Source organism: Citrus sinensis, chromosome 2 (genome assembly GCF_022201045.2).
Source record: "Citrus sinensis cultivar Valencia sweet orange chromosome 2, DVS_A1.0, whole genome shotgun sequence".
NCBI lineage: Eukaryota > Viridiplantae > Streptophyta > Magnoliopsida > Sapindales > Rutaceae > Citrus > Citrus sinensis.
The window spans coordinates 5,583,702-5,595,614 of NC_068557.1; the positions used below are offsets into that span (position 1 = coordinate 5,583,702).

Below are 11,913 nucleotides of genomic sequence, written 5' to 3' on the forward strand. Positions count from 1 at the left end.
AATATTGTAATTATAATGTTTGATGTAATATCAGTAATAATCTGTGTATAACAGAATTCAAAAAAAAAATTATGTAAAATTTCATGATATATGGTTTGGTTTATTGACGACGTGGAAAAGATGATTAGTCACCTTATAAATTAGAAATAAGAGAATAATATAAATCAAAGCTCGATAAAATTGTATTACACGATTTGACGAGTTTTATGATGTGTTTTTGATTTCCCATAAATCCGACGAATAATGGAACTCCAAATGAAAGAGAAGTAATATTTTGTTTTACTTGCAACTATTTTTAATTTATTTAACGACCAGAAATTAAAATCTAAGGATAAGTGGGCGCCCGCGTTGGAGAAATATTCTCTCTCTATAAATATGTGTATATTAACACGGAAGTAACATTCAATTTCACTTACTAATTCACAAATAACATAACCTTTGAAAAGAAATTTGAATTTTTACATATTTATATTTTATTAAAGACCATTCAGCTCAGCCACGCTGATAATCCCAAATATTTTGAAACTGAAATCATGAACTATTGAACCATGCACATATTGCCAAATTGAACACAAGAGAAATTGATAAAATTACACAAATTAAGTAATAAAGAGATTATTTTACTTAAAAAGGAAAAAAGGCACGCAGCTAAGCAGGCGAGGCTGGCTGATATTTTCTCTCAGACCCTGGACCTAACCGTGGTTAGGTGAAAAGAAAGTCTAACCACTCAGAGTCAGAGGCACCGGCCCGTCGCCTTCCTTCATTTTAATTTTTGCCACTCTATAAATATCCACGCGTATTCGGACTCTTACTCTTCTCCCAGCTCTTTCTCTCTCTACGAGCTTCTTACAAATATATATAAAAAGAGAGAGAGAGAAAAGAGAGAGAGAGAGAGAGAGAGAAGAAAAAGGAATCAAAATTAGCAACCTCCTTGTAACAATCCGAGTGTTTCTCGCTGTCTCTCTCACGAAACGGCATCGTCAGGTACGATCTATAATCCAAACTTCACTTTTTTAATTCTTCAGATCTGAATGCTTTTTTTTTTTCTTTTGAAATTAATTAGATTACGTACTTCCTTTCGTGATTGAAGGGAGTATAGAAATTAGGGTTTATATATCTGAGCGCGATTTACTTACATGGTTTACAACTGTTTGTTTGCTCAGAAAAAAAAAAGGTGAGGAAATTTTGTAGATTTACGTTGCATGTTGATTTCTCAATGAAACGATTCGCTTTTTTGAGAATTTGATGCTGCTTTTTAGGGTAGCACAGGCCATATTTTGATTTTTTTGAGCTGAGTACACACACACGCGCGCGTCTGCCTGCGTAGAATTTGTAACTAATTACTATTCTAAGCTTGAGTGTACTCGATTATTGGTTTTGTTGAAACCGGTTCTCGTGGGTTTCAGGTCTTTACTTCCAGCGCATATGATTAATCATTCCTTACCGTTTTGCATTATCCTGGAACTCACATCTTTTGATTTGAGTGGTTGTAGGATAATAGAACTTCCTACATGGCGATGGCTGCTACTGCAACTGCTACTTCTGCTAGCGTAAGATATGCTCCAGAGGATCCAACTCTTCCCAAACCATGGAAAGGCCTGGTTGATGGTAGAACTGGGTATCTTTACTTTTGGAATCCCGAGACAAATGTCACTCAGTATGAGAGACCTGCAATGATGGCTCCACCCAAGTCCTCTTCAGTACCCGTAAGCTCTTCAGTTCAGGTTCAACAATTTTCTCAAGGACAACAGCATGGATATAGTCCTGAAAATGAAGATGATAGGTACGGTGGCAGAGACACGAATGCTGGTTCAAAACTTGAGGCAGTCACAAGGGGAAATCAGGTAGATGCTTTACTTGTTTTTGGAATTGTTACTTCGACATTCAGTTGTATATTGTTTCTAACATACAAGAGTCTTCCCATTTCACACGATAATTGCGGTGTGTTTTGCACATGAATTCTGACGATATTGGAAGTCATAGTTACTAAATATTTGATTGTAGGTAGTCATTACACTCTTATCTAACTAGGAGATTTGAGTTGTCTTTTCTTGTTGATTCTGGCTTGCAAAATGTAGGTAAACTTTTTTGGACACTTTGCGTTAAACTTTACTGTATTCCAATTTAAATTTAAAAGGGACATGGACAGCTAAAATGGAAAAAGAAAGGGTAGATAGACTTGTTAATGCGACAATTGTTGTAGCCTAGTGAAGCAGCACGGTCAATGAAACCCAAGAATAGTAGTAATAATAATATCTGTGTGTGTGTGTGTGTGTGTGTCTGTGCTTGTGTGTAAAGCTGGAGTTTTCACTTAAAACTTTAATTTTTCTAATTTCTTTAAAGTAATGCCTCTATGTCCTTTTTTTCCAAAGAGTGCAAGAGGTGGACCAGTTCAATCTCATAACATACCAAATGGTACGGCAAGTGTGGGAGTGGGACAAGGGGGATCGTCCACAAGAGGACATGGATCGTCAGTGGGAGGAATCAGTATATCTTCTGAGGCTTATCGTCGGCGACATGAAGTAACTGTATCAGTGAGTATATATAAACTCCACGCATATTATTAATTGCATTATGTTGTTTGGTATGAATTTCATGGAAGTTAATGGCTTGGGTGCTCTCTCTACTTCCAATCTTCTCAGTGTTGATCTGTAATTCTTCTGTCTTTCTGTCTTTCTGTCTCTCCCTCTCTGTTTATTGGACCTATTTTGCAAAATAATTTAACATGATTATCTTCTATGGAGGCATCAGCATCTGGTTTGATTAGGGTTGGCAAAATGTCGGGATCGGCTCTAGCATGTCTTTGGTCCTGCCAAAAAGCCCTAATTTTGCATTCTACATTTTTTAAAAATTTTTTTCATTATGTCTTACAAATTTAAATTTATAATTTATAAAATTTTGTTTTTTGTTGGTTCTGGCTTTTAAAGTTCGGTTTATGGGATTTAAAACTATAAATATATGTTGTGGGTGGGTTAAATATATGTGAAAAGGTGTATTTTAATGGAAATAATTTATAGTTTTTTAATTCTTAAGCACTTCTCGGGCTTTCGGGCCGGGCTTGTACTATTTAGGTGAAGTCCAGGCCCAGCCCCAATATGTATAAATTGGCCGGGAATACTGGGCCTCAGGTTAGGCGGGCTTTCTCTGCCATCCTAAGGTTTGATGAGTTTGATAAGTTACCTCCTGATGTTCTTGGGCTTTGTTCTTTTGGTTCACATTACCCATTTCAATGGGTTTCAGTTTTTTGCATTGCTCAATCTATTGCTCGGCTTGTCTGTTCCCTGATACACGATCATGGCTTTTTTGCTTCTTATTTTTCAGGGTGATGAAGTGCCCCCTCCTTTTATGTCCTTTGAAGCAACTGGCTTTCCTCCTGAACTTCTTAGAGAGGTATGAGCTTCTGCTATTCTTCTGTTCTTTTATCTTTACGCAATCCTGGATACCAGTGGCATGGGATTTTTGTAAGTAAGCTAAACATGAAAACTGAGAGTTTCTTGTGCTAAATTTTGTAATTGCTGGAGGTCCAAAGTTGAGCTTCAGACTCATGTTGATTCTTTTGCCATCTGTACTTTTGTCGCAGGTGCGATATTTGCTCCTCGGAGGAGCTAATGTCGTACGCTGTGCTGCCCTCTATGGGGGGCCTTGCATATAATTTGGAGCGCCCTTATATGGTGGACCAATTAATGGAAGGGCTTTCCGAATCACCCAAGTTCATGGCTAGGACTGCTGTTGGTGATGATTTAGTCTGCCACTCGGTCCAAACGGAAGAAGAGGTCTCCTCCTGCTCCAGCTTGCATCAGCAAGCATTGGTCGGCTGCTTATGGAGGATGATGCTTCTTCTGGCATTAACCATTTCACTATTAATACAAAAAGAAACCAATCAAAACTGTTGAGGCCAGTGCCTCTGCTCACAGTGGTTATTGGATTTGTGCTTTTTCCAGGTACACAATGCTGGATTCTCTTCCCCAACTCCAATTCAGGCACAGTCATGGCCGATTGCTTTGCAAAGTAGAGATATAGTGGCCATTGCAAAGACTGGATCTGGGAAAACATTGGGATATCTACTTCCGGGCTTTATTCATCTTAAGCGCTGCCGTAATGACCCTCGATTGGGTCCAACGGTCTTGGTATTGTCACCGACAAGGGAGTTGGCAACTCAGATACAAGATGAAGCTGTGAAATTTGGGAAGTCGTCAAGAATATCTTGCACCGTATGTTGCTTTTAATATGAATGCATATCTATATGTAGACGTGCTAGTAAATGTGTGCGTGTCCAGGAAGTGGATCTTCTTTTGTTATTTGCATTTTCCGCTCTGACCCTGGTAGTTTCTCTTTATATCTCTTCTGATGCATATCCAAACCTGGTACAGAGGGATATGCAGTTTTGTAGATGTTAAAAGTTTGTAATCTTGGTTTTCAAAAGCTCTGCCTCAGTTAGTTTGTAATTAAAATATGCAATATCAATGTTTTTCTGGGGATGGACAGTTTCTCGGTCAATTTTTTATTCACAATATGTTGTCTTCTGGAAGTAATGCTTTTTACATGCATTTTAGGTTCTTTTAGTTCTCATGACTTATGTTGAGTTTTTTAATTTCTGTGTTATGGGGCTTTTTTGATAAAATTAGTGATATTTTTATATGGAGCTTGGTCGTTTTGCTGATGCTAGTGATTCCTTTTTCGTTAAGTGTTTATATGGAGGAGCACCAAAGGGTCCTCAGTTGAAAGATATTGACAGAGGAGTGGATATTGTGGTTGCAACTCCTGGCCGATTAAATGATATTCTTGAGATGAGGAGAATCAGCCTTAATCAAGTTTCTTACCTTGTACTGGATGAGGCTGATCGCATGTTAGACATGGGTTTTGAACCTCAAATACGAAAGATTGTGAAGGAGGTACCGGCTCGTCGCCAGACCCTCATGTACACGGCAACATGGCCTAGGGAGGTTCGGAAAATTGCTGCAGATCTGTTGGTGAATCCTGTTCAAGTTAACATTGGCAATGTTGATGAACTTGCAGCAAACAAGGCCATCACACAGGTTTTAACTTTATTCGTGTCTAAGTTCAAACTGGCTGTGGACATAGTTATATTTATAAAACTCTTTAGATGCTTGAAATGTCCTTCTTCCCTTGTTAATTTTGGGGCTTTCCATTTTTTCTTTTGGGGGGTGGTGTGAAGGATATTTCTGGGTTTGGCAATTGTTGTTATAAATGTTTGTTGATTTATGTATCTTTGCTTTTTGTAGCATATTGAAGTATTGGCGCCCATGGAAAAACACAGAAGATTGGAGCAGATATTGCGTTCTCAGGAACCGGGATCAAAAATAATTGTTTTTTGTTCAACAAAAAAGATGTGTGATCAACTTGCGCGCAATCTGACTCGTCCGTTTGGGGCTGCCGCCATTCATGGAGACAAATCTCAAAGTGAAAGGGATTATGTGCTGAATCAATTTCGCGCGGGGAGGTCTCCAGTGCTTGTGGCTACTGATGTTGCTGCTCGAGGATTGGATATTAAAGACATCAGGTTGGGGGCTGTACTTACTATAGTTTTATATATTTATCAGTGCTACCAACCCCACTGTTGTAGAAGTGAATTAATTTCATGTAATGATATATATACATGCAATCTGCATGATGGGAGTAAATGATATACTTTTTAGCAAATTAATTATATGTCCATGTTTGAGTAAAAGATGGAATTTCTAATTGTTTCCTCAAAATCTTTTGGATAACATATCATAGAAGGAAAAAATATCATATTTGAGGTGTCTGAAGACAGAATGAATTTTCATTTTGCTGAAGTATAATTCTGGCAGATACGATATTTGATACCATTAAGTGTCTGGTATGCAACCCTATATGATTGTTTATGCAATCTCAATTGCTTAAATGTCCCATTTTGTTCATCTGGCTACTTCTGGATTATCGATTTACTCTTTTAACTTGTGTGACAGAGTGGTTGTCAACTATGACTTCCCCACTGGAGTGGAGGACTATGTCCACAGAATTGGGAGAACTGGCAGGGCTGGAGCCACAGGAGTGGCTTATACATTTTTTGGTGATCAGGATTCCAGGTATGCTTCAGATCTTATCAAACTTTTGGAAGGTGCAAAGCAGCAAGTTCCCCGTGAACTTCGTGATATGGCCTCACGTGGTGGAGGGATGGGAAGGCCTAGACGCTGGGCTCCTACTTCTAGTGGCCGTGATGGGGGCCGTGGTGGACGTAACGATTCGGGTTATGGTGGAAGGGGTGGACGGGGATTTTCTGGCTCATCTAATAGAGGTGACCATGATTCACGTGACAGGTACGAAGGCAATATCTAGTGATGTATGTTTTGTATATTTTCTTGCTGGTGTCTGGATTTCTTGAGAAAAGCATAAGATTCCCATACACAGCTGTAGGGGATTTGAATTTCGAAGATGTTTTGTTGTATTTTACGCTTGCAATCGTCAGTGAAATTTAAATTTATTTCTCGAGTACTTCTCATAATCTTAATTTGGGAATATGGAGCAAATACATGTCTTGGAATGACAAAAGATTCACTTGAGCCAAAGCTTAGGAAGAATTACTTCACCCTTCCATTTTTATTTGGATACTTAAATATGCGTTCTGATTTTATCTTCTACTTCTCTGTCAGTGTTAATATCATAGCTGCCATGGTTTTTTAAAAGTTCGTGTGGGAAAAGGCATAAATAAAGTGTCTGGGGTTGACATATATTAGGAGTGTTGTGGTACCTTGTTGTGTTATGGCCTTTGTATGTGAAAATGTATTATATTTTTATTCCATTTTAAACTTGCATCATTGTATGTTACAAGTCATCCTTTTGTTTTCTATTGACAGGGCTCGTTATAATGATGGTCATAGGGGTCGTAGTAGCAGTCGAAGCCCTGACAGAGCACCATCTGGACGTGGACGCTCCCCTGTGCGCAGCTTCCACCAGGCAATGATGGAGAGGGGTCGGTCATCTCCGCCACCCCAACACAAGAGTCCTTTTCGCGAGAGGTCGCGATCCCCTCTTGGTGGGAGGAGAAATTTTGGGAATTCATTTGAAGATCAACTGGGATTGAGAAGATCAAGTGGTGGACGCGATGATGGATATGGGGACGAAGAGGAGGAAGGCATGATTCGTCCTGAATGATTATGAAGGAATAGTGTCAATCAGTAGATGAGAACCCCCATGGTTCTTAATTTACGCCATAAGGGGGTTTTTCTTGAAGTTGTGACATATTTTCTGTTTATTTTTGGCGTTTTGGTATTTTTTGGAGCTGGAGTAGGGGGCATTCCAGGAGGAATGAGTGCAAAAGAATGGCAGATGACTTTTGGAGGATTTTTCCCATGCTAGAAACTTGGTTGGGATGTTCTTCAAGTTCCCGACATTTATTGATAGTTTTTTATATTTTCTGTTCTTGGTAGATGAAGAATACAGGCAATTTGGATGTGTAGTAATATAATCCAGATAGAGGAACGAGTATTTCTGATATTTTGGCGCTGTAATGTGGCAACTTGCTTGGTTATAGTTATCACACTAATATAGTAGAATGGTCTAATTCATTGTTGTATGAAACATTTTTATGTGGAGTTGATGACGAAATGGCGTTTAAGATGCTGAAAATCATCTATTTTAATCTTCTTACGTTATATCTATGTTGAACATCAAGAAGCTGGGGTTGATCTTGTTTGCTTATTTATTTAACCTTCTACTCCTATAATTTTTACTCCATCAGATTCGTATGGTTAAATTAGTTACAGCTTTCCTTGTTTGTAGACAAAGCTAATTCGGAATTGTCTTTAGTTTCATGGTTTAACTTGTATCCATTTACTTCATATTGGCCTCGAGTTCACTCATGGAAATATAACCATCCCCAAATCTCTCACGTCAATCGCATGATCCTCTTATCCTTTCCCATTCTTATTTACTCAAGGTGCGCGGGGAAGCGGAAATAAAGAAAACTCAATTTGTACTCCTCTAAGTTGTGGGCTATAATGCTCAATTTGAAAAACAAATAAAGGAAAAACACACATACTCACAAATGTAATAACATGGAGATTGGTTTTCCATTTTTATAAGCCATAACATATTTATGATTTTTATTGTATTTTCTTGCAATTATGCCTTCATTAATTCGAATTGTATATTATGCTATAATACTCTTGATGCATCTTGGAATTAAGCATTCCTTCATGCTGACCTTATTAGTATTGTGGCTTTTGTGAGACATGGGCCCTCCGTCCAAATGTGAACGAATGAAACTATCGAATCAAGTAATACACAAGTTTCCACGACGCGGCATGACTTAAGCTCATAACTCTTTTGTAACATGGCTGATGAACGAGGTGTCATAGATAGCGCCATAAGGCCATGGCGTCGCGAAGCGGCAATCTCCTAGCTAGTAAAGTAGCAATAATCACGGTGATTAACTGATGCTAATTAGCTAATTTGATTGAAAGTCGTGAAGTATGGGGCACGAACGATCGACCAACGCAATGCATACGTCTTGGATGCATTAGGGACACCAAATGTGATCCATATATATGCTAGCCAGTACTATATATAGAGCAACAATGTGTGCCTCGAGTATTCGCAAATTACTAACAAATTAGTAATATACCAAAAAAGGGAGGGAAAAAAAAACAGCAACCATGGTTTTAAAATTTGAGAAAAGCTTTATCATTCCCATGTTTGTGATCATCAGTTTGGTGATCACTTGTGCATCACAAGTGGTGTCCGGCCGGTCGATGCATGAACCGTCCATCGTTGCGAAACACGAACAGTGGATGGCTCAGCATGGACGCACTTACAAGGACGAGCTAGAGAAGGCAATGCGTCTTAAGATATTCAAGCAAAACCTTGAATACATTGAGAAAGCCAACAAGGAGGGGAATCGGACGTACAAGTTGGGCACCAATGAATTTTCAGACTTAACTAACGAGGAGTTTCGTGCTTCATATACAGGATACAACAGGCCAGTACCAAGCCTAAGCCGCCAGTCATCACGGCCATCCACCTTCAAGTACCAAAACGTGACTGATGTTCCGACTAGCATCGACTGGAGGAAGAAAGGAGCTGTCACTCATATAAAGAACCAAGGCAATTGTGGTAATTAATTATTATATATATATTGATGAAGTGATGCTGCAGATTGTTTGTAGCTGTCACATCATGTACAACAAATTAACCTAGAATATTATATAATATTATTATTCGTCGTCTAACGTAACATGCAATATTATTTTGCAGGATCCTGTTGGGCATTTTCAGCTGTGGCGGCGGTGGAAGGGATCACTCAGATTACTGGTGGGAAACTGATTGAACTTTCGGAGCAGCAGTTGGTAGACTGCTCAACAGACAACAATGGATGCAGTGGGGGTCTTATGGATAAAGCCTTTGAGTATATTATAGAAAACAAGGGCCTTGCCACAGAAGCGGACTATCCGTACCAGCAAGAGCAAGGAACCTGTGACGAACAGAAAGAGAAAGCTGCTGCTGCTACAATCGGTAAATATGAAGATTTACCGAAAGGTGATGAGCATGCCTTACTCCAGGCCGTAACCAAGCAGCCAGTATCAGTCTGTGTTGAAGCGAGCGGACAAGCCTTCCGTTTTTACGAAAGAGGTGTGCTTAACGCAGAATGCGGGAATAACTGTGATCATGGTGTCGCTGTTGTTGGGTTTGGAACTGCTGAAGAAGAAGATGGAGCCAATTACTGGTTAATTAAGAATTCGTGGGGGGAGACTTGGGGTGAGTCCGGCTACATAAGGATTCTCAGAGATGAAGGTCTCTGTGGCATTGCCACTGAGGCTTCCTATCCAGTTGCAATGTGACTTCTATAATTTTATTAGCCTCCTCTTCATAGCAGTATCAATGAGGTTGTGCTATCCTACATTTGGAAATAATTTAATCTTGTTGGAGTCTTAAATAGTTTTGGAGTATTGATGATATCTTCATCAACTTCAAACCCGCTGATGTATTAGCTAGCCACTGAAAGCTGATATTTATCTATTGTGCGGTTAATTTTCTATATTTCTTAATGTTTGTAATGGAATTAATGCCAGTATACTTGGTGTCTTCTATAATTAATGTTAAATCTCTTGTTTAAATATAATCTTGATCTTCGCCACAATTACTTTATTACAATTTAAGCAATAAATTAATTATATTACTTATTTATCAAATTCCTATTGGTAAATTTAAAGGTTTTCTTTTAAACAAAAGTATTTTTGGAGAAAATTGAGCAAAATGCCGGCTCCAATTGTTAATTTGGAGAAATTAATTGGAACCCGCTCGTGTTTTAAAACACATTCACACTCCTCACGGCATGTATTGACCGTGAAGCTTAAGTACTGTTTTGAGAATATGAATGAAGTAAAATAACATATATGCATATCCTCGATGAGCAACAACTTCATTTTCTTCTGAGCATTTATTCTTCTCATATGCATCACTCTCAATTTAGTGAATGTTATAATGATGGAAATGAGTTTCGCTACAAGATCAAAAGAGAAATTTTGTAGTATACAAATGGCTCAAATTAAGTTAAATTTCATGGTAACCATAAAAGATTTTAGTTATTAGAACCAAAGAGAAAATTCATAGTTACGCATACCACTCGAATTAGGTTGATGTATATTTTGCAACTCAATCGATAAAAGCTTGTGACATTAGAGTAGATTTTTTACATCAGTTTTGATAATGTTTATACAAGTACCGTTAATAAATATTTCTTCTCTTTGCGGAGGTTCACTTAAAAAAAATGAGAGGTTTTATATTACTATATGTTTATGCCATTGTCAATGTTTATTTTATTTTATTATTTGTGACTGTAAATATTACTATATGTTTATGCCATTGTCAATGTTTATTTTATTTTATTATTTGTGACTGTAAATCTCACACACATAAAATTAACATGCAAATTATTTTATTTCATTCATATTCCAAAGTTTTATGACCACTAAGGGTAAATTTTGTGAATCATATATCTATTAGATAAGAAATTCTAGAATTTCTCCTATTAGATTATGTGACACCGCTGATCCCACTATGAGACCTATTACTCTATCATTCAGGCATACAAACTGAACACACTCAAGTAGCATTATGAGCTCAAAAAAAAAAAATATTATGTGTGTGTGTGTGTGTTTGTGTAGACACACATACAGACACATACTATTTTGTATCGTTTACGTAGATACGTATACATATAAATATGTTCTCTGTGTATGTGCATACTATTATGTGACACCGGCAATCTCACTATGGGACTCACTGCTATATTTTTTGACAGAATATGTAAATTGGGCATGCCAACTCAACGCGCCAAAGTGGTATGACTGGCATAAAAAATAGATTCTCTGTGTATATGCATACCTGTGCACACAAATACGTATATAAACATACATATGATTATGTATCATTGAAGGATATATATATCCATATAAATAGATTTTCGGCTAGAACAAGGGCTATGTTAGAGAGAGAGAGAACCCTATTTTTTAAGGTACTTCACGAATATCAACCAAATATTAATATTTCTTAATTATGCTGTAAATTTGAGATTTGAAATTATATCTCTTGTACCACTTTAAACAAATTTACAATTAAACCAACTACCATCCATAATCCATTCTAAACTATAACCATGCATGATTCTTAAGAGAATGTTTACTCATTAAAATTTTTAATACTAATAACTTTTTTTCCTTCAAAATTTCATATACTACTTTGAAGTCCATGATTATTTCTTTCTGTCTTTTTCCCAAACTTTTCATTTATTGGCTTATTGCAATCTTTATCATTTAGTTGGTTATGGTTATCCTCTTTGAAGTCATTAGTTTTCTAAAATCGGTATAAAATTATTGATAAAATAGAAAGCAAATGAAAGCCATTTCCATCTAGCTAGGCGTGCAATAAGAA

At 37.5% G+C, this 11,913-nt stretch overlaps 2 protein-coding genes across 2 annotated transcripts; both read left to right on the top strand.

Annotated features, from left to right (window-relative positions):
- The first annotated feature begins 690 nt into the window (after positions 1-690).
- LOC102608201 (DEAD-box ATP-dependent RNA helicase 46) lies at positions 691-7,611 on the top strand. Its single transcript, XM_006470234.3, has 9 exons — positions 691-984; positions 1,494-1,844; positions 2,373-2,534; positions 3,322-3,390; positions 3,942-4,211; positions 4,686-5,036; positions 5,244-5,521; positions 5,952-6,302; positions 6,840-7,611. The coding sequence occupies exons 2-9, from the start codon at positions 1,512-1,514 to the stop codon at positions 7,135-7,137; spliced, it is 2,112 nt and encodes a 703-aa protein (XP_006470297.2). The 5' UTR covers positions 691-984; positions 1,494-1,511; the 3' UTR covers positions 7,138-7,611.
- Positions 7,612-8,367: 756 nt separating this feature from the next.
- LOC102631320 (zingipain-1-like) lies at positions 8,368-10,103 on the top strand. Its single transcript, XM_006470228.3, has 2 exons — positions 8,368-9,096; positions 9,238-10,103. Exons 1-2 carry the CDS (start codon positions 8,640-8,642, stop codon positions 9,819-9,821), a joined length of 1,041 nt encoding a protein of 346 aa, XP_006470291.2. The 5' UTR covers positions 8,368-8,639; the 3' UTR covers positions 9,822-10,103.
- Positions 10,104-11,913: the final 1,810 nt, after the last annotated feature.

Coding starts and splice junctions, on each gene's coding strand:
- LOC102608201 (XM_006470234.3), top strand. CDS start 1,512: ATGGCGATGGCTGCTACTGCAACTGCTACTTCTGCTAGCGTAAGATAT. Junction 3,391..3,941: donor CTCCTGAACTTCTTAGAGAG/GTATGAGCTTCT, acceptor TGCTTTTTCCAG/GTACACAATGCTGGATTCTC. Junction 6,303..6,839: donor GACCATGATTCACGTGACAG/GTACGAAGGCAA, acceptor TTCTATTGACAG/GGCTCGTTATAATGATGGTC.
- LOC102631320 (XM_006470228.3), top strand. CDS start 8,640: ATGGTTTTAAAATTTGAGAAAAGCTTTATCATTCCCATGTTTGTGATC. Junction 9,097..9,237: donor AAAGAACCAAGGCAATTGTG/GTAATTAATTAT, acceptor ATTATTTTGCAG/GATCCTGTTGGGCATTTTCA.